The 23,631-nt window shown below is 39.6% G+C and overlaps 1 protein-coding gene across 1 annotated transcript in view; it reads right to left on the bottom strand.

Moving 5' to 3' along the window:
- The window catches only part of Oprm1 (opioid receptor mu 1), a 54,630-nt gene that overhangs the window by 10,965 nt on the left and 20,034 nt on the right, over positions 1-23,631 (bottom strand). Inside the window, exons 2-3 of the mRNA XM_036169129.1 lie at positions 13,820-14,172; positions 12,537-13,057 (exon numbers count right to left, since the gene is read on the bottom strand). Coding sequence (XP_036025022.1) covers positions 12,537-13,057; positions 13,820-14,172 — 874 coding nt within the window. The remainder of the gene's footprint in view (positions 1-12,536; positions 13,058-13,819; positions 14,173-23,631) is intronic.

Here is a 23,631-nt window from a genome sequence, read left to right as displayed (position 1 = left end):
ATTCCAGGAAAAGAATAGGAAACCATAGCCTTGATGAAAGGATGCTAACCCAACAAGACTAATGAAAAATGCAACATCTCAAAATAATCATGCTGTGTGGCCAGTGACAAAAGCTAATGGGATCTGGAGGCTGACAGTGGATGGTCGCCAAACTGAATTCAGTTAATGTGGTAGCACTGGCTGCTCCAGTCTGTAGCCTGCAGTCCTGGGCACTGTAATTGTAAATGAATCAATTAACTGTGGTAGCATATGCTATGCCATGTTGGGCTTCGGTTTTAGTTATTGTTTTTCTATTACCATGAAGAGACCACAGCAACTTATAAAAGAAAGCATTTATTGGGGGTTTGGTTATAGTTTAGAGGGTGAGTCCATGACCATCATGACAGATAGCATGGCAACAGGCAGGCAGACATGGCACTGAAATAGTAGCTGAGAGCTTATATCTAATCTACAAGCAGGAGGGAGGGAGGGAGGGAGGGAGGGAGAGAGGGAGGGAGAGAGAGAGAGAGAGAGAGAGAGAGAGAGAGAGAGAGAGAGAGAGAGAGACAGCTTTTGAAATCTTATAATCTGAAAGCCATGCCAGGGAGACACCTCCTCCAAGGTAACACACCTTATAATCCTTCCCCAAACCATTCTATCAACCAGGGACCAAGCACTCCAACGCATGAGCCTATGAGGTCTATTCTTATCCAAACCACCACAACTTCCATCTTGTATTTTTCTTAATCCTATTGACCACCAAAGATGATTCTTTCCCTGACCCAAGACTCCAAATTATGTTGTTGTACAGCCAAAGCACTAGAGTTATAGACACTTGTGAGTCACTCCATGTGTGTGATAGGAACTGACATAGGTCCTCTGCAAGAGCAATAAGTACATGGTCCTAGCCATTCAGCCATCTCACCAGCCCCTGAAGTACTGTTTGAATTCTCCTGTTATTTGTCACCATATGGGAGAATCAAAACACAAATCACCATTACACTGTTGATTTTGTATTCATAGGTTCCCAATAAATGGTCTTGGGAAGCTCATTAACTCTGATAAGACACAAAGATCAAATATTTATGTCAAAGACCTTAGAAAAAATATGGTCCAGTCCTAGAGACCTTGGCTTGCCACTACCAGAAAGGAAGCCTGGCATTGAGAGGGTGTGTTTCAGGTGTTATCCGTGCATCTATTCTGTTGGATTAAATGAGAATTTCATCAAATTTGGCTGGAAATTTAAGCTAGCCCAATAGATTATCCAGGAGCCCCTTTTGAATTGCAGGTCTCTGGGAATGGAGTCAGTCCCTAACCAGCAATACCCTTTGGGTTGTGAACCCATATGCCCAACTCCTGACACTAACCACTTCATTGGTGGAAGGACACCTTAGACCCTGGAGGTAGAGGGAGGACATAATAACATTCCTGCTATCTCACAGCTTCCGTCTGGCCAAACAAACTCATGACTCACCAGAAATAAGCAGTGACCTGCCAACTGTGCTATTGCTATTGCTGCATTTACCACCTCTGTCCACCTGCTGTGGGAGCAGAAGAACTGCTGTTGGCAAGCTTGGCCCTAAATTATCCTGCTGCGCCTGGTGTTATTAGAGGCAGCTCTACACAATGAATCCCTCTTCTGCGTGAACTCACAGAGAGTTATGTTAGTTATGTTCATGGCCATGCCTATTCTTCTCTTGACATCTAAGTGCCCCGCGGTTATGCAATGTATAGTGCCTAGACTACAGCCTGGTGACTGTGGCCATCTGGCTTAATCCAACCAATGCAATGATAATCCTGACATGGGTAACCCACCCCATTCTGTTGTATGTTTATATGAAAGGCAGAGAAGCCCATATGGTTTCTTTCCAAGGGTAAGATTGTCTTGGGCTCATCAATTTTTGTATGTATGTCCATGAATGTAGAAGGCAGATCAACATGTGTCAACTGGCTCTATTGTTCTCCACCTCATTTCTGAGACATGGTCTCTCATTGAATCCTAAGTTCAATGATCTGATTAAGCTGGCTGGCTGTAAACTCAAGAGATTTCCCAGTGTCTGTTTCCCAACCCCAGTGCTAGGATTGCAGATGTTCCTTGCTGCGCCTGGCTTTTATACAGGTACTGGGATCCAAACTCATGTTCTTATGTTTGTGTAGCAAACACTTTACGCATTGAACCATCTCTCCAGACTCAAGCTCATTTTAATGACCCACCATTGGTGGTAATGGTCCACTCTGTGAATATTTTCTTTACTAGACCCCAGGTAGAGAATATGTACCAGGGAATATATGGTTTCCTTCTTCCATACAGCATTGTGATCAGAGCACTGGTACAGAGTTCAGATTCTAGAGGCAGATCAGGAATATATCTTTCACTCTACAGACTATAGCCAGTGAGTTGGAAAGAACCACCAAAAATGAGCAGTTGCCTCACAGTCAACATTCTCTGATGGTAGATGGCTCTCTGATTGGCCTTAAACTTTAGTCTGGCTGAACAGAGTGGAGGGTTGATATGGATTCCAAATGCTTTTGTTGTTTTTGGATTAGTACCCATAGCATGCTGGCACAATGTATGCAAACTGTGAATAAGGAAGCTAAGTGGTTATCTGAAGTTAGACTTATTAGTCTTCTCTGGGATATAGTTGAATCTGCCTGGTGGGCCGATGTAGTGTAGTACATGCTTAATCTCAATACTGCATATCAAAATCAATTTCATCCTGTTGAGGGCATTATGTTGACAGTAATTCTAATCAAGTGTTGATGAAAATAAATGGGGACAGATCTGATCTGAGCATTTGCAAATATCCAATCTCAATTGTTGATAGGATGACATGCCCATGTGGACATGTCTGCAAATTGACAGGTGAATTTGGGGGAGATGAGGTGCTCTAAGCAGCTCTACCTATCTTTGCTTACTAAGTGAGGCTATGAATCCTAGTGAACCTGAGTAGTGACAGCTAGTCACATAGCTTAGAACCATCACTGCCCAACAACATGAAGATTACAACAGGATTACTTTGTGATACTTGTTCTTGGGGAAGGAAGATCAGATTATTTTAAATTTCTACAAAATATATGGAGCCCTTTGCTCTGGGCTCCCAAGTTGTGTTGCAGCTCACCATGGGTGCCAGTGTCCTGGTCTCACTGTGTTGTACAGTGAGGCACAGGGCAAGGGAACTGCACTACCTTGCTGCTGGCTCTGCTGTCTTCTTGGCTCCCCTGTGTCTATTATTGCCAACCTTGGATCTGTGGTAGGTTCTTGCTGAGATATAACCATCAGAACTCTCTAGTGAGCTCCCTTCTGACAAGAAGGACATGGCAGTCACATATGTCCATGGAGTTGGCAGTCAATGTTAGATAGTATTCTTAGATCCATACATTAGATGCATAGATATAATTCTGTTAATTTTTCCTTTCATATCAACAATATTTTAAACTGTAACTTTTCTGGGAAGTCAACTAGAAAATCCCCTTAAGCTCTGTTTTACTCCATTAAAAACAAACAAACAAACAAACAAACAAACAAACCAAACATTTGAAAAGCTTTTAGGCTTCAAGGTGAAACTTGTTTAAGGAATTTTAGTTCCTCTCAATCTAAAGATTGAAGTATTTCCCGTAGTTTTAGGGCTGGAGAAAATTTAAGAGAGTATGGTTTCAACTTTGTCAATCTACACAAGGAAATACACCCTTGAGGAGTAAAGGGACATGCCCACATGCATTGGATGAAAACGTTGATTGAGTATTTTATTTTGCAACCCTTTTCTGCCCTTCCACTTTCTCTTCTCCATTTGCAAAGCCATCTGAAGTTGCAACTGAAGCCAGTAACTGAATCAGTTACTTTGGAAGCTGATCAGTGTTTGCCCGTAATAGACTGCAAAAACCCCATTCATTAGAGAAATCATAAAAAGCGAGTCACACAAAAACCATTTGGAGCTGATGACTCATAGGCAAAGATCTCAGTGTTCCTAAGTAACAGGAGCTCATCCTTTCTTTAAGGCTTATTGCCTGAGTCAGGCATGGTGGGATTTCAACTTATTCCTGATTATACAGTATTGGCCTATATCTGATATGGGGACAAGAAGCTCCCTATAGTATTTCTAAAGCACACTGGTGCAGATGGGTTATGTGCAGACATTCTCTTCCAGGAAAGAAGTTTATGCATGATGGACCTTTCCTCTCCAGTCACTAGATTCACTTTCTCGACCTCTCCTTCTCCACTGGGTCTAACGCTGCATGAGACAAGAAAATTGTTTAAGCACCTTTGTCTGTCTGTTGGCTTGTCTGTTTCCCCCGCTGCCTCTCTCTCTCTCTCTCTCTCTCTCTCTCTCTCTCTCTCTCTCTCTCTCTCTCTCTCTCTCTCTCTCTCTGTGTGTGTGTGTGTGTGTGTGTGTGTGTGTGTGTGTGTGTGTAAGAACATGTGCACATACCCGTGGAGCTCAGAGGACAGCTTTGGATGTCATCTCTCAGGTGCTGTCCACTGTTCTTTGAGGCAGAATCTCTCAGCGAACTCCAAGTCAACCTGTTAGGTCAGAATGGATGGCGAGAAATCCACAGGGACCCATCTGGCCACCTTTCCAGAATGCACAGCATCATGTCTAGCCTTTTTGCATGGGTTCTGGGGTCTGAACTTAGGTCTTCGTGCTAGCAGGGTAAACACATGACCAAACTAAGTAGTTTTCCCAGCCCTTGGTATATTTCTAACAGTCAGTCATATAGATGGGTAAAAATGCAGCCACATTTTTACCAAATGTGATCAAGGAGTAGTTCAAGGAATCCACACATGATATTCTAGCTGCTTCTTCCTGCTTTTAATGTGAAGCAAATTTTGTTTTTGTACACTACACCTTTTATACAGTGGAAGAAAGCTTAGGTGACTATGTTTTTTTTTTTTTTTTCTCAGTGAAAGAAGCTGGTCCCAGACTCTGAATGATGCCATTAAGTAAGTTCTAATTCTAGAGCAAATGAGGTCAATGAACTTCTGGTCATGAAGAGATTCCCTTCATCAGCCACCAGCATGGAATGTACTAAGTCCAGTGGTTGTGAGATTGGCACCAGAAGCATGGCATCTCGTTTCCATGCTTGCATTTGCCATAAGGAGTTATAATATCTTTGGAATGTTTCTCCTAGCTCTGTGTATGTGCCTTTTCAAAATAAATTTATTTTCTGCAAAGATATTGTATCCAAAACAAAAGAATGTGTCACTTATAAGGCTTACTCTTAGCAACATGCAATTTAATTAGATAAAAACATATCCTAAAGCTACACAGACTGCTTCCCTCATAATTATAGCCAGGAAGTGCTAAGCTTCAAAACAAAGCAAAACAAAAATGAAAACCCAAACCAAAGCACAACCTGCTCCACTTTCAGAGCCATAAAGTTTTAGGATGTTGTTTGTATATGGATGTATTCAGGACACTTATTCAAATGCATGGGAATAAGAGTTTTAGCAATTAATTCTAGAATGTGGTGAATGTCTCGAATTCCAAGACATTGCTATTTATTTTCATGAAACATTGAACTGCAGATCCATTCACAGCTTCAGGCCTAATGGTCTGTGGTGGGCTTGTTAAGCCTGATAGAGCAAGGGGCTTCTCTGATGATGGGGTGTGCACACTGTATTACTTCTAGATCAAAAATAAGTTACACAGCCTGGGATTTTATTTTCCTTTTTTTTTTTTAATGGACGGGACTAACAGTTCACCATAGTAGTGTTTCACAAGAACCTGACAGATCAGAAAAACACACCATCTTAATTAGGGCCTCATTCCCTTTGCTGCTGAATTATCAAGTCTTAACATGAAAAGTCTATCAGTGTCTCTTGAATGTAGGCACAATGTGTACTCCTTTCCATTTGAAACTTCTAGGAACAAGGATGTAACAGAGTCTCAAAGCTTGGAAACTTTTTTTTTCTAAATTCAATGAATTGTACATATGCATTAGTTGCAACTTTTTGTATTTCAATAACACTGCATAAAAGTTTGCTTTTTTTAAAATTCTTTCTTTGGTGATATTGAAATACCTCTCCTGCTATGTTCTTGGCTTTATTAGTGGAGTGATACTGGATAAGGCCAGTTTCATATTGCTCTAGTATACGGTAACAATCAGGTCCTCTGGAGTCATGTCCTTTCCTTGTTTACGCATTTCAGGTCATACATGAAGATATTTCAGGTAACAAAATGAAGATATGTTGACTCTCTCCACCATTTTGCTTGCTTATCTAATTTGTTTATTCTGTTACTGAAGTGTGAGATCTGTCTGTGAGAGGCCAACATTTCTTTAGTCTCAGGTACTAGAATTGTCTTTCTAATCTAATCCCCATGGTTTAGGTGCCTTGGTTCATGTTGTTAGTCATGAAATAAAACCTCTATGAAGTCTTAAAATATCTACTCTCACATTCATTTTGTTTCTGTAATTGAATTTTTGAATTACAAATTTCCTCTAGTAACCTCTATATTTCTTGTTTTGTATTCTCGTATTCTGAGAACCTTGTGAATGTTTGGTTCTTTCCCATTAATCTTGGAACTCTATTTCCCCCAATATGCCAGAGACTCTTATTATTCTTGGGTTATGATTTATGTTTCAGGACATCTTAAGACTTTGCTGTCACCAGAAGGTTTGGCCTGATTCAGACCTTCTCAGCACTAACAACACACCTTGCTTGGCTCTTAATTCTTTCTGGATAATGGCTAAGGTTGTAGGTCATTTTCTCTGAAAGGGAAACTCAAAGGAACACTAAGTTTACAGGATCTGAAGGATCTGAATGAGACTGTATTTAATAATATTTAGGGGATTTTGAATATGATGGCATTTCCCCTGAAATCAGAAGGAAGTTCTGCAAGAAAGATATTCTTAGCTGTTAAGTTGTAATAGGCATTAAACAGTTGATTTCTGTCAAATGCATAAGAGTCTTATCCCATTCCATATTTATGAATTCTATAATTTATTAATTGGGTTTGATTGTTGTCACAAAATTTAAAAAAAGACCCTTTCTCATTTAAGATATTCTTTTTTTTGAGCCTTTTCTGGAACTCACTCTGTAGCCCAGGCTAGCCTTGACACAAAATTTAAAAAAAGACCCTTTCTCATTTAAGATATACTTTTTTTTGAGCCTTTCCTGGAACTCACTCTGTAGCCCAGGCTAGCCTTGAATTCACAGAGATCTGCCTGCTTCTGCCTCCTGAGTTCTGGGATTAAAGGCATGTGCCACCACTGCCCGGCGATATTATTTCTTAAAATCATCTTCCATAAACTCTGCTTGCCTGTCACCTATCTTGAGGGCACAATGAGAAGTCATTTGTTTCTTTTGTTTTAAAGACATTTAAATACTCCAAACTCCCTAAAACCCAGGGATATTTAAGTTTCTTTGAATCAAAATAAGCAGATGATTTTTCCTTTATTTATAAATCATCTTCTTGATTACTATGAAGACTTGATGATGTGGGAAAAGTAGGCATCACCTAGGTAGTCAGGGCAAGATTTGATATATTTCATCATGAGAATCCTGGTTTGTGCATGTAAAACAGAACATTCTGAAGTAGTAGTGGATTTGGAGCATAATGGTGCTGTGTAGGTTAGTCTTTCTACTTCATTTTTCTCTTCCTATCTGCTCCCTTCCTTCCCCTCCATCCCCTCCTGCCTTCCTATAGACAAATGACTCAAATTATTATTTTCTATGCATTCATTCTTGGACTTAACTATTTCAAACTGTGATATCATCATAGAGAGCTGAAAATTACATAAAGTTTTATCAGGCATCCACCTTGTGCTGGTAACCTTCTGTTATTCCATTCCAGAAGGTCTGATGCCATCTTCTGACCTCAGTGGGCATAACACTCACATACAGTAACACACACACACACACACACACACACACACACAATTTTAAAAAATTTTCAAAGTAATAAATTTCATGAATAAGAATATTTTTATCAAAAATGGTTACAAATTAAGAATTTACCACTTAAGTTTAGCCAAGTAAGATAACATCTAATTTAAAAATAGTTTAAAAAATAGAAACAGTTGCTATATTTGAGGAGTTATGTATAATATTGGAAAAGTAAGCACTAGGAAATTAGATATTAGTAATATCAGTTCATCTAATCTTTAAAGGTCTCCCTGCCAAAAGAAAAATACACATCAAAATCACCATAAATCAAAACCCAGAGAGCTAAGAACTAAGTCACATTGATAGCCTGGGTCACAAAATTAATTGTAATTTGAGTTAATCCTCAGTCACTGCAATGGCTAAATTCCTCCATAAACATTGTTTCCCACAATTATAGAGGTTATAATCCATACTGCAAATGATTAAATAATATATACTTTCCCATCTACACACATATCCATGAATGTTATTAAAGCCAAGTGTGTAAATAGACATATTTCTAATTAAACAATATTTTACCGTTATTATAGTTAAATGATTGTTAAAACATACTAGCTGCTTCTGTTGTCTGTGCTATACCTTCATGGAAGCCTAGATGACTCTAATTTCAGACATACATAAAGATGCTCATTCGTAACACACACACACACACACACACACACACACACACACACACACACACACACACACGATGATTGAAGCATTTTCCATTTGAACCAAAGAACTGAAAGCAAAGCCATTTGGGTTTCATTCATAAAAAATGCCTTAATATGGTCCAGTACTGTCATTTTCTGAGCTATTCTCATTTGAGGCTTTTGTCATGGCATTGAAATCATTTCCTTCCCAAATTAGCTGTCCACAGATGTCTTACAAAAAAATAAACCCCCATGAATCCAGTTTTTGAGACTGATGTAGTTCGTTTTAAAGATCGGGTTTTGCATTTCCTTCTCTGGGGAGAGTGCGGTTTTATAGCTTATTCAAATGCAACTGTCTCCTGACATTTGGCCTGCTCCTTGGATTGAGATGCTAAGAAAATGCTTTCAAAATGGTAATCGGAGGGTTTAGGAATGGCCTTGCCATGCTAGTGAAAAGAAATTAACATGATGTTAGCTTTACTGCTGTAGCATGACTTAACCCTGTAAGACTCCTTCCTGGAAGTGACTGCTTGTTTTCAAAGATAACTATATTATTTTAGAAATCTCAGGTTTTCCTTTGGTGAGAAAAATAACAATTGCTCATCAAATATAGCAGTAATTGAAGGAAAAGGTGCAATTTATTTACTGTGCATATGTGTGTGTCTATGTTCTATGAGTGCATATGCATGCTATGTGGACACGTGTGTGTGGAGGCTTTATTCTAGGACACAAGATATGCTTTTGCCACTGAGTTATCTCCCCAGGACACTGTCTATTTCTGTCACCAGGCCTGAGGAGGCCTGTTCTCTTTTCTCTTCCTCAGAACCCATGGCCAGGATAAAGACAAGCTTGAGATAACATTCTAGAGGAGGAGAGCCTATGGATCCAGCCATTCCTGCCATGGCTGTCTTAGATTAGGTGACTTAGGGTGTCTTAGATTAGGTGACCCCAACAGTGACTGGCTTGAATAGAAATAACTAAAATTCAGAGCACAGGCAAGCCTGTCCCAGATTACTGATATATCATGCAATTGTAGTCTGCATAGATAGATAATTCTAGATTCTAGGTTTTGGAATATTTTGTTGTACAAGAAAAATGTAATTAGATGTTTTTAGTGCTGGTCATAAAACCTTCTTATATGGCTTATCAAATTACCTTGGTAACTGCCACATCGCTACTTCACTTTGCGCTGTGTGGACGTGGCCTCAGTGCACAGCTGTCATAATATAGACACCCTGGGGAGGTTTGAACTTGGGTCTCGGGTCTGCAGAATAGGAAGTTGACTAATGTGCTTGACGTGTGACATGCCGAATATAATATATATTTTTGGAGAAAACACAAATAGATAGAACATAAGCGTTGATCACCATGACAAACTTCTAATACTTCTAACTAAAAGGTTCACGCCCATCCGATTAGTCTTGTTTCCTAATAGGATGGCTCCTATTAAAAACAAATGAACGAACAAACACGAAACCCACAGTAACACAACACCAGCTTGTCAGATTCTGACGCTCTTTGAGCTAATCTAATGATTCCCAATGGCAGAGCCACATAGTCAGGCCTCCTTCAGATCTGATTGGAATGTCTGCTTGAAAATAACCATCATTGGATTTCTGTTGCTCCAGACATCTTTGCCTGACTGCCTTAGCCCTAAAGAAAGACACACCTGTAGAGATTGGTGAAAACGAACTTTGATTTCTGTTAATTTCAAATATATCAGGGCATCTTTTCCGCTCCTTGTGGCTTCTCTTCTTGGTCCAGCCCTTCCAGCTGGGCCTTTGGGAAGCAGCCAGTTCCAGGCTAATGTACTTCTCTGTTATCTGACGCTGACGCTACCCCACGGAGGCAGTCATAACGATAAGTGCTAATTGGATGTATTTTTAAAGCAAACCTTTTAGTTACTTAGGACAGAACTTCTCCAATTAGCTTCCCTTCCACTCTCTGGCTGTGCAAGAACCACACTGATGTGCAAACACTGGGTTTGGAAGGGAATCAAAGGCAGCACTGGAGAAGGGGAAGAGAGTAATCTTGTTCAACTCTGGGATGTGAGGAACTAGAGAGGCTGGGGGCTGTGCTTCTGTTAGGGGAGGGTCAGGCAGGATAACAAGGCCCAACAGTGTCCTAGAATAAAGCCACCAAGCAGCCACACCCCTATCAGCTTGTCAGGAGGAAAGACACAGCACGGCACTTAGGGAGGGGAGGAAGAGCCCAAGCTTCCTTAGTCTCGTCCTTTTCTGTAAGGAAAGTAAAATATTTCATTCAATGCAAAGGATTTGAAGCCTGGGGACAGGTAGCTTCAAATTGTGTTCTCTAATGTATTACTCCTGGGTTGGAGAAAAAAAAAAAGGAATCAATTTAAATCCTTACCCTTTTAGAGTGACCTGCAAGAGTTTGAAAGCCACTAAACATGAAGGACTGCTTAGAAAAAGGGAACAGGTTATATGTCAATGTGGATAACAAAGAGAGAGAAACAGGGGTGGGGAAGCGAAGGAGAAACTGATTTCTTTCTGGGTTTTGATTTCTGAGCTGGCAGCAGGGAGATAAATCTGTTAATATTTGCCTTTGAGATGGGAATGAACCTGCCACCTGCACCACATGCTCTCTAGGGGTACTGGCTCACATGTTTTGTGCTAGCTCTATTTCTCATTCAGGTATGAGGATTCATGTCTCCTGAGGCAGATTCATCGAGGCAGTATACATAACTATGAGGTCAGTTAGAAAGACTGAGCCTCGGCTAGGCTGGGTAGCCATAGCTGGGGTAAAAAGAGACAGTGAGGGATGGATACGATGAAGCAAGAGTAGGGGGGAGCAGCTACCACTTTGGTGGACAAGGCCTTCCTCTGGTCACTCCTCTGCTGGACTTTATTATAGTCTTTGGTATGAAGCTGCTGTCTTGACAGTCCTGCCCCTTGAAATAGGAACTTGACCCAAGATTTTTACCCAAGCACTTACTTTACAAGAGGCTTGAATTCCAACTCCATGTTATAAATTATATACACTGTGATTTTTAGGTCTGGGAAGCATTTTGGAACACTTATTTATTTAAATTTTTTATTAATAATTAAGTCATATGGGTACTGAGGTTTTAGGTTAGATGTCAGATTATTGCAAAGTGATTCCCTCTCCCCTTGTTCATTTCTTGTATGGCTACAATATTGTGAGTAAATCTTGGATCTTCCTGGGACTCTGTTGGATGTAGGACTCTGTTGGAAGATTAGATGGCCAAACCATCTAACCACTCTTAAGTCATTTCCAAATAGCATGGAAAGTGTTTAAAATTGATTTTTTTTTTTTTCGAGACAGGGTTCCTCTGTGTAGCTCTGTGCCTTTCCTGGAACTCGCTCTGTAGCCCAGGCTGGCCTCGAACTCCTGCCTCTGCTTCCCGAGTGCTGGGATTAAAGGCATGCACCACCGCCGCCCGGCTCTAAAATTGATTTTTAACATACTAGTTAGGTAGTATGCTGGCATTTGCTCTAGCGTTCAGACACCAGACTGTACAAACCAAAGCCTTAACAAACATAGGGATGGCTATACTTGGTTTTATTTTTCTCTTTTCTCCTTTGCCGTGACACTGGTTTTTGGGATTATGTTGTACCTATGACCACAGTGGACAAGGTTCTTTATTTAACTACCAAATTGGAATGGGTTGGCTCTTAAGTGGCAGAGATATTAGGGTGATATTGTTGGGATATAGAAAGTTTCTGTGTGAAACAATGACTCCAAAGTAGGATTCCATCTATGATGTACTAAATCCATTAATTTTTCAAAGAAAGCAAGCCTCTGAGGAGAGTAACTTTTAGCAGCTTGGTAGATTGTCAGTCATCATATCTTCCTACCTAAATGACCATTTATACAAATATATTGACCACATTTATGTGACGCACCTTTCTGACATTATGATCAGAACTTGATCCTATCCTCTCTCTATTCTTGGGGCTGGCCTCAATTCCCCAGTAACTCACCTCCTAAAGACTTTAAATCTTGGACTGTATTTTTTTTTTAATAAGCTATACATAATTCTGGAAAGCACGTACCTGATGGTTAGTTCGATCCACTGTATTAGCCGTGGAGGGGTGGTCTCTAGTGTTCTGACGGATTCGAGTGGAGTTCTGTTGTTCGATGGTGGAGGAGGTTGGGATGCAGAATTCTCGGAAGCATCGTTTGAAGTTTTCATCCAGGAACGCGTAAAGAACCGGGTTCAGGCAGCTGTTTGTGTAACCCAAGGCGATGCAGAAGTGCCAGGAAACCGTCTGAAAGGTGGTCTCTGGAATCGTGATCAGGGCTTTGATGATGACGTAGATGTGGATAGGAGTCCAGCAGACGATAAACACAGCCACAACCACCAACACCATTCTGGTGATCCTGCGCAGGTTCCTGTCCTTTTCTTTGGAGCCTGACAGCATGCGGACGCTCTTGAGTCGTAAAATCATCAGTCCGTAACACACGGTGATGATGAGGACCGGCATGATAAAGGCGAAGATGAAGACACAGATTTTGAGCAGGTTCTCCCAGTACCAGGTAGGGTGGGAGAATGTGAGGGTGCAATCTATGGACCCTGGAAGAAAAGAATTTTCAAGAAAAATTAGCGGTGACATTTAGTTATACCATTCGGTACTGAAGTTGCTCCTTTGCCTACTAATAGCTTTGACCTGAGCTAAATGAAGGTTGTTGCTTTACATAGACATGTAAGGAAGGAATGAAGACACAGGGAAGCTACTTCCTTTTTCTCTCCCTTCCTACATTTCCCATTTTTCTGCCCACTTGGATCACATTAAGCTTTTATGAAGTGAGAAGTTATGTACATCTCACAATGAATCAGACACTCGCGGGATTTATGCTGTTATAAAAGATAAAATCATTGTCCAAGGTTCCCAGGAGTTTCTCACTAATGGATGTCTCTCCTCCACTTCAGGATGGCAGCTGCTGTTAAGTCAGGACAGGTAAATTTGTCAGGTAGACAACTGCTTGAAAATTTAGAACAAGCCTAAGTAAAACATTCTCTGGGTTTAATCTTTAATTATTTTTGGAAAAGCTATGTTCCTATTCAGCACTTTGACGAAGTAAGTTCAGAGAAATCAGGAATACGTAGGCTGTGTACTTATTAAAATACCTAGAAGACTTGTAATTGTGGAGAAATCTTCCTGTTTCAGTATATTTAAAGGCATCTTCTTATTTCTTAATTAATTAACTAATTTCTTAATTCAAAGTACAGTTTAACAAAGATACTGTACCATGAATTCTGCTTGGCTCAGGACATCACCAACACATCAGACTATAAGTACCCTCATCCCTGACTTTGACCCATGTTTACCCTTACCATGCCTGTACTTTGTGGTTGCCATGAACATTACAGGCAGACCAATGGCAGAAGAGAGGATCCAGTTGCAGACATTGACAATTTTGGCATTTCGTGGGGTACGGAAATCCAGGGCCTTGACTGGATGGCAAACAGCAATGTAGCGGTCCACACTCATGGTACAGAGGGTGAATATGCTGGTGAACATGTTGTAGTAATCAATTGAGATCACGATCTTGCAGAGGATAGTGCCGAAGGGCCACGTTCCCATCAGGTAGTTGACACTCTGAAAGGGCAGTGTACTAGTTGCTAAGGCATCTGCCAAAGCAAGGTTGAAAATGTAGATGTTAGTGGCAGTCTTCATCTTAGTGTATCTAGGAAACAGAAGAAGAGTAGAGGAATTATTAGATACACCACTTGAAAGACAGGGGTCATTCCCTTAAGAAAATATTGACGGTTAATGGAAGACCCTGAGAGTAGACCCAGGACTCTTTCAAAGTAATAGACAGTTTACAACTGAGTGCCCATGAGGTAAATTTCCCTAATTACAACTTTTCTTTTCTATAAAATAATTATTACAATATAAAACATGGCATTTTTTGGTGTTGTTTATTTTCTTGAGATAGTTTCATGTATCCCAGACTGACCTTGTACCTGCTATACAGCGTGGCTGGTCTTGAACTCATGATCCTCCTACCTCTATCTCCCAGATTCTGGGATCATATATGTGCACTGCCATGCTTAGCTTTTTTCTTTGTTTTTAATGTGGCAATCACTGTGATTGGTGCAATTGGCATGGGGAACTATGAGAGAGTGGATAATGATTCTAAACATATAAGAGAACATTTTTAGATATATGGATAGATTTGAAATTATTGAACACTATTAGAGTGCAAGGACATGCGTTTCTCTAAATGTGCATTGGTACACATCATAGGCATATCCATATACTGGCTGCTGGGGAGCATGGAAATGATCATGGTATTGAACAGAACAGATGAGGGACAAGTAAGGTGGAAAGCATTCCAGAAGACCATATTTTGTCTTAAAGCTCAAGTAAGAACATGATGGTGGGCATAGACTGTTCTAGATGGAGAAAAAGAACTCCAGTCAAGGCATAGAGCTGAAATGGTACAATGAACATATTTGGCATACTGAAGGGTAAAATTTTTACCAAGAAAGTAATACAGAGGCAAGGTAGTAGGAGAAACTGTGTGTTATGATGAATAAGCCCTCACCCAGTGGTGATAGAAATTAAAGATTTTTTTTTTTGCTTTATTTTGAAGGTCTTTATTGAATTGTTATTGACATGTAAGAAATTATACATAGTACAATTTGGTAAGTTTTGACATATGTATATCTGTGAAATCACTGTCATCAAAATCAGTGTTTGGTTGCATGCATCAAAAATCCTTCCCTTTATATTGCTAAGAAGTTTATCATTGCATGAGTATACCTCAGCTCCTTAACCCAGTCATTCCTGAAGAGGAAGTGACTGGCATACAGCTTTTGTCTGTGGTGTATTAATCTATTGTGAGCATCCGGTAAAAATAGAATGCGTTTTCCCCTCTAGCTACTTAGCTGGGAGTGTTGTTTGTCTTGAAAGACTACAGAAAGTTGTATGATGAGCATTTATAACAATAAATTAGATTGTTGGTAGAACACATTCTGCACATAGTTACCTCCTATTGTTTTTCCCATTAAGTGTTTATATATATTCAAGTTCTTTAATAGTATCCCAGCTTTACTCTGGGGAATGACTTTCTTCCTATTCTCTTTCTGTGTGTTGTTCAGTAGGCTCTGCTATTAGTTCAGAGCATGAAGAATTTAAGAGATGGGGCTTATAGGAAATAGAGATGGCCTCAGGTTTCAGTGGAACCACTGTGGTTTGATTTTTTTTTTTAACATGGTTCACATATTCACAGTTTGACCCCCAGTGTGATGATACTTAACAATGAGGGGGCTTTTAAGAGACAAGAGTAGCAGAAGATCTTCAGGCTGTTGGTTTGGGTTTTGTCCTCAAAATGAATTGACCTGGCCATTCTAACCCTGGTTGGGACTTGAGAGAGGAATGGTAGAAAAGGGTAAGAAGGACCACTGCCCAACATCTTTCTGGGCTTCCTCTGGCGATGTGGTACCTTCCTCTAGCATGAATGCCTGTCATGATACCAAGAAGGCCTCTCACCAGAGCTAGTGACATGCTATTTGGAATTTTGGACTCTAAAATTGTGACCTAGATAAACCTCTTTCCTTTATTCTGCCTGAGTTATTTTTCCATAAACTTGGGAAATGAGCTAATTCAAAAACCTAGAGTTCCCCCGCCCCCACCACCACCAGGGGAGGTTTTCAAAAAACAAAAACAAAACAAAAAGGGGGGATTGAACCTGAGAGGTATTCTAATCTATAGCTGTTGGGAAAACTCATTTGAAAATGGGTTTTCAAAGCCCCCGTCTGAGGATTTTCAAGAACACAAGAGAGTGCAATACTTGAAGTGTGGGCTTCCTTGAACTTTTATTTACAGAAGATAGTGAGTTCCTTTTAAATTTCAGTTTGTGCTTAGGGATTGTTCCAGTCTGGCAAGATTGAAAATCTAACTCACTCAGCCCCAAGCAGCTGATTTCTGTGGGATTCGGTATCATAGCGCCTCTGGTATAGGGCCTTAATTCAATGTTCTACAACTGTTTTGGTCTCCGTGAACAGCAGGGAGCTGAACCTTTAGACTATTTCATGGATATCACCAGGATATCAAGCAGCTGAGACTATTTCCTGAGTTCTACTTTGGACACCTGGTTCCCTCTGCAGAACTTGCAGGACAGCTGGTGGGGGTTTGGATGCAAGACTACCCTGAATTGTTTTAGAACTATTCCTTCCTTAGAAGATTTTAATATAGGAGGGTAGAGACAGCCAATTAACTTGAGATAAGTCAATATGATTCAGTAAAGGACCATATGCCTGACAAACACAAAGTAGATCATTTCAACAGAAGCAAACTTATGGAAATCAAATTATAATTGTAATTTTTAAGCTTTTAAAATCACTCACTTTGATGTTCAACAAATTTAAACAGTTTCAATGTTTTGATAAGTGGAAAGATTTTCCCTAAAGCAGAAAATGAATTTTTAAAAAAGATAACCTATTGGTAATAGGCCTGTGATCCAAAGGCATACTTTATGACATTAGTCACACTCTAGAGAGAGGACCTCAAGGCAGTTTTCTGACTCATTACACTCTAGGCATTTTCTTTAAACTTATTTGCTCACCAGGTACTTAGAATGCATAGTTTATTTCAGTTAAAAAAAAAATCATTTCCTTCTCCCTTGGAATGAGGTGTTTGTGAAACAAAATTTGATTAGTATTTATCATGAAAGGAGAAGTGAGTGGAGGGTATATTAATTTTTCCATTCTACAAGGTATGTGCATATCACAACATCATATTACATGTGGTTAACACATACAATATTACCTGTCAAATAAATCAAGCGAAGGAAATATTGTAAAGATCTTTCCATTGGCATTTTGTGGGAGCAAGGATATTTAGTTTTTCCTATTATGTCTGTAGATCCTTCCTGGGAAGTGGACTGGAGTTTTAATACCAGTTACTCATGCTTTGAATCATACCAGTAGCGTTCTCCGTATGTGAAAGAGAATTATGGATACTGGAGGTCAGCTGATGCGCTCAGCATACTGCCATAGTCTTTCATCTGGAGAAACAACTTGCTGGGGAAAGGGGGACTGCTACTCGGCAAAGGAGCCTTTCGTTACGTTCTGCTCTGATGTGGTGGTATGAATGCTGTCCTGAGAAACTTAAGTGAATTATCAGAGACATGCTAGAAACCATATGGAGAAAACACACCAGGATTAGCAAGTGGGCAAAGAAGCAAGCCAAAGGAAGGATTATCTTTACTGTTCCCTTTGCTTGAACAGGTCTTGGCAGAACTCATGGTTATAATATAATATAATATAATATAATATAATATAATATAATATAATATAATATAATATAATATAATAATAACTATAATAATAAAAAATATAATCCCTTCTCCCTCCTTTAATTTTTCTGCTTCTTACTGTGCAAAGTGAATGGGAGTAATGTGAAGGAAATGAGAAGGTACTCAGAGTGATTGAGTGAGGCATGTGGCCTGGATGACTGTCTTCACGGACTCCCAGGCCCTTCCAGATGTTGGCTGCACCTTTCTCTACTAAGCAGTGACCTAAACACGGCCTTCCTAATTATCCCGTTACAAATTTTGCAATAAATACTTAAAATAATGTATTACAGATGATTGATTAGCTATGTTCTCTAAACTTAAAGGTATTGCTATGCAAAATTGCTTCACATTTTGGGTTCATCTTAGGACCATCCACATTTGCTCACTAGAGTGTCTGTCTGAACAACCCAGGTCCGAGGCTGTGGTGAGGAATTACAAGGCCACGTCATTGGCGCCTCTCTGGTCTCACATGGCACATGTCTATAGCTTTTGCTTGTAAATGTCTACGTGAAGCAACTACTCTCTGTTGGTACACTCATCATTCATTTCCCCAATGACTGCTACTTTCTAAGACCTCATAGATTTGAGTTCACTAATGGTAAAAGAAACCGCAGCAATCCAACTCCTTGTGTGGCCATCTACCAGTGGCCTTGGGCCATCTTTCTTCTGTTTTGCTTTTGCGTTAGTTCTTTGAATTGTGAAGACTTTTAGTTCAGAAATAGAACTGACAGAGGGGGTCTGAAACCAGTAAGTGTGTAATTTTCCAGTGTGGTTTGAGGGCTTTATATCCTATGTATCGTATATCCTTCACACGGCTCACCCTTTCTTCCATCATACTTTAGGTATTTACAGTAAAGCCTATGAGATTTGTAGAAGAAAAGTCTCCTAGCTTTGGGACCTTTCTAACTTTTCAGGATTTTACCAATTTGAGCGAGGAAGGAAGAGGTTTAATTCAACAAGGCTTGGTGAGTTTCTTTTATGAATTTGGCATGGTACTGGAAATGTCTCCTTGTTTTGCTGTGACCTTTGTGTCCACATCCCCACACAGAAATCCGTATTTTTAATGGAGGAGGAAACACTCCTTTGAGCATTATCTTTTCAATCTCATGATGAATGAGGTAAATCAAATGAAATAAAAGTGCTTGTCCTACATTGCAGGTAATTATGCAAGTGGAAACACTGTCAAGTGAACACCTGTCTGAATTTCTCCATTATTATCCAGGCTGGGGTGTATATGAGTGGATGAGGCTGAGGAGAGGCAGGGAATGAGGGGGAGAGAAGAATTCTCTAATAACAAGTCCAAAAGGAAGCATCATATGTTAGTTTGCTATTTTCTGTTATATTTTCTACCACCTTGGTTAAGGAGGAAATGGGATCTCTCTGTAAAATGCTTAAAACACTTAATTTGTGTTTCTTTTAAAGCCATGCTATGTGGCCATTGGACCCCATTTCCCATGAGCCAGTGCTAGAAGAGTACAGTTGAGTGACCTCAGATATGAATCTTCCTCTGTGGGTGAAAGGTAATTTGTCACTTTGACCCCAAGAGAAGACAGATAGACGTTTCCAGAAAATTAAACAAAGAAGCATAATCTTCCCATGGTGAACTAGCAATTCTCCATGTGCCCTAGAATAAGGGACCCTTGGCTGTGCTCACCTTCTCTTTACCCGTGTGCTCTCTACCTGTTTCTCTTTGTCTACTCTGCTTTTTCCAAACCCTGATTTCCCTGGTAATGTCATGAGAAAAGAATCTTCCAGACAAAGTTACCTGAAGTTTTACTTTCTTGGCACATTGGTGAGCTTTATGCATAGAAAATTTAAAATGATTAACTGATATTACTTTTACTTTTACATCTGGGGCTAATAAAAGTCAGAGTAAAGTGCATATCTCCCCTTGCTTGATGTCTACTGGGGATACATTTCTATAGTTTTAAGTTTCTTACTAATACTAGCCTTCATTTCATTTAATTTGACTTTCTCTCTGGTTGTTTGCAATTTTCTATTACTTTACTGAATACATTTTACTAATTTTTAAATTACATGTATACAATGTATAGTGACTACTTTCAATGCTCCATCTCTCTACCATGCCTGTGGACATCTCTTCTTCCCCACAATCTCCCTTTGTCTCTGTCTCTATGTCTGTCTCTCTTTCTCTCATGTTCACATTTCTTTGTTTTATTTTGTGACATGCCAAGGTTTACCAGGGCCATCAGTGTGACTGTTTTATACTAAGTTTACAAGAAAAAACATGGTTTGCCTTAAAAAGTTCTTGATTCTATGGTAAATAAATTTTAGAGAAACATTATTTTGCTGCATTGTATGATGTAAATAAGCAGTTAGAATTGAATAAATTTTTCTTATTTGTAACCTAGAACTTTTTTTTTTTGCTAATAAACAGAACACACACACACACATACACACACACACACACACAGTTTGAAAACATCATCAGAGCACCCATTTCAGAGCTACAGTTTTTTGGTTCAGCCATAGTAACATTGTATAGCATTCACATTCAGAGCTTCTGGGAGGAAAGGAAATGTGTTCTATGCACTCACAATGTAAAAAATCTAGCAACCTCAAATAATGCTGTGTCTGTAGACATTTCTTTAGTATTGAAGGAACCACAAAGAGAACTCTGAAATATGATAAAACAGTGTCAACATTATTACTATGTTTTTGGAAACAAATGCCAATTTCAGTATTAGATAACTAAATTGTAGAAGCTTGTGATGCTCGATATGTGCAAGTTAAAATTCTCCAGAGAACATAGGCTATATAAATAGTTCTCTTTTGAAATTAGCTCAGTAGGTTTAATGGCTCATAGGCACTTTTGGTGACCTTGTTTTTGGTGGTAATTTGGTGATGTTGTAGTCAGCCAATATAGGTAGGAGATGAGCAGTGATACAGAGAAGGAATAAAAAACAATAGAAACAGATAAAAATGATCCACCCTTTAAAACACCCAGCACAAGATGGGTACCACCAGATGCTTCCTGAAAGGGGCTGAATAAAGGAAAGGGACTATAGCAGTTTAATTCATTGTGATATGAGCCAAGTTTTCTTAGCAATGCAGAAAATTTGAAATATAATGAACAGACAGTATTTATTTTTGTCTCATCGAAGTTTAAAGACATAGATTGACTTTGTCACAGAAGCTCATGGAGTAAGTCTGAGATAGAAAATCTCAAAGCTACATTGTCGAATACCCCGCATTATGGGAAAGGACCAAGGCACAGAGAACTGTGATTGTGAGGGTGTCCTCTCTGCTCCATTTCTCCAGACTGCATTGGGAACTGAAATGTACTCACTATACTGCCTTGTGAGCCTTGCATATTGATGAGTGCTTTGCCAATGCAGTTATAAAACACTTGGCTGCTGAAAATCTCTGCTCGTGGTCCAGTTAAACCAGAGTAACTGCAGGAAACATTTATTTTCTTGGCAAAGGTATATCTGCTTAGAGTAGTGCTGAAATCAGTTTTACATGATGTATGTGTGCATGTCTGTGTGTGCATGTGTATCTGTGTGTGTGCATGTGTGCAAGTGCGCATGTCCATGTGTGCATGTGCATCTGTGTGTCTATGTGTGTGAATGTATGTTATTCATAAAGGCTTTCCTTACCCTGAGGTCATTAAAATTATCTACATAGTAATACCAATGAATTAGAGAATGGGATTTCACTGAGTCTGTTCACAGTTCCCCTCTGTCCACCTCTAACAGAGAGGGAATCAAGGCAGGGCTGACTCTGAGAGTTCTTAAGTACATAGTAGGCACTCAAAATGCTTATATTAGTGATACAAAAATAAGATGCAGAGGGCCCGAATTCAGATCCCAGTTAACCTGGTGCTTGGCAGCCATCCATAATGCCAGTTCTAAGGGATCCACCACCCTCTTCTGACCTCCATGGCCACCAAGCAGAACATTTATGAGCAGAAAATAAATAAATAAAACCAAAATGAGATTATCCTTTTGGTGAAACATCAGCCCCATTTTCTCCACCTCATTTTTATATCCTAAAGACCATTTTGTACTGATGGTGTTGTTTACTTAATATGGCTAATAAAAACACCGGACATTTGTTGAGGATGCATGCAGTCTAGAAGCTGTCCAGCTGGCTTTGCATTCACTTTGACTATAGTAGTCTACTCATTGTTTTCTTTTTCTCCAATTATATTGAAAAGAAGTCATCTTATTAGCTTAAGAAATATAGTTTTCACAGTTTCCTTTCTTATAGTATTTTAAGTTTTCTTTTCTTTATGTAAAAACCTCTGTGTAATAGTTTAAAGTCATTGATTTCTTTTTGTGGCTTTTGGGGGGGCTGTTGTGTTTCCACTTGTCTCCTTCATGATCTAACACTGCCATGCATGAGCAGTGCGATGATTTCAGAGTTGAGAGTGATCTCTGAAGTCAATATCACTGCAGCCTGTCTGGAGTCATGGCTGGGATGATCCAGTCCTTAGTAGGTATAGTGGATGGGGTGGACTTTGTTAACACATGATGTGCCCGTGGCTACTAATCTGATGTTGAATGCCTTCTAATCCTCCAGAGAATTGCTCATCTCCCAGATATAGCCTAGCATATCTGCCCTAACCACTGCACTATCGTCTTTGTCCAGTTTGGGGACTGGAAGACATAAAGCGTCAACTGACACAGTGACTGCCACTATGTGGAACTCCTTTTCATAATGTAATGACATTGGTGTTCCCTCTACAGCCTGGGTCTTACATGGTGACTTCCGCACCCTCACTATTCATCTGGGCTGTTTGTCTGGCTAGGAGAACATTCTTCCTTCTAACTCCATGACTCCAACTGTCTCAGTTTTCCTCAGTTCTTTCATTCTCCCCTTTAAAAAGGAGATTAAAACACCCATCTTATAGTATAAGATAAAAAAGTATATGTTCCGCTTTCCTGTATCTCCCTCTCTGTGCAATTTATCTTCTGAATAGAAATTCACTTTATGTCCCACAGCTCTGTTTCTCATAACGTTTAAATAACTGTTTTCCTCATAGAGAGGTCACCAGTTCAGGTTTGTGACAAGATGGGCTGGTGTTGCAATCTGGAACAGGAACATAGCAGGATACAACTCAGTCACATCCACTGCAATTGTAGTGATCAGTAGGAAGGACAATAATTTTTCTTCTTCCAACTGCTAATTCATTTTATATTCCTACAATGGGTTAGAACATTACCAGGGAAAACAGTAACACTTAACAGAACTCCTTAAACTGATGCGTTAGCCAATAAGAATTCCATTGTTTTCATAAATTTTTGTGTGAATAGCCATTGATATGTTATTTACTTATATTCTTCCAAAAATAATTTCTGTGGTAGTCTGGCTATGGGGGTAGACAACAGAATTTTTTGGTTGTTCATAGTGGACCATATTGAAAATAAAGATTGGTTTTACCTCAAACAGTACAGAAAATCGAATAAAGGTGAATCTTGTGTTATCCATGGACTTGATAATCCATTTCAAATTTATTATGCTTATACATGAAATCATAGTCCACTGAAAATGAGTAATGTTTATCAGAGTATTGGCTGCTCTGTCTATTGGTGTTTGCTCTGCTCCAGAACTGTCTGCCATCTACAATGTCTGGACTATTCTGCTTTGCTTAATCTCAGCAGCCTGTAAATTTTCCTGGCTCTGATGTTCACGTGTACAGCTATCATCAATTATGGCAGCTTTGGTCTGGAGTCTTAAAAGTTTTAAAAGGCTCCACTCCTATGGGAATAAAATCTACTAGCTCTGTCTCCTTAGCATTCCCATGTCAATCTTCATGTTTAAGTTCCCTCACTGCTGCTGGAGAAGTAACAGTGAGATATGAAAGTAGTGAAGTTG

The sequence above is a fragment of the Onychomys torridus genome, chromosome 19, assembly GCF_903995425.1.
Source record: "Onychomys torridus chromosome 19, mOncTor1.1, whole genome shotgun sequence".
Classification (NCBI taxonomy): Eukaryota; Metazoa; Chordata; class Mammalia; order Rodentia; family Cricetidae; genus Onychomys; species Onychomys torridus.
Note: the sequence above shows the minus strand (reverse complement) of the source record. Positions and strands in the feature narration are given on the sequence as shown.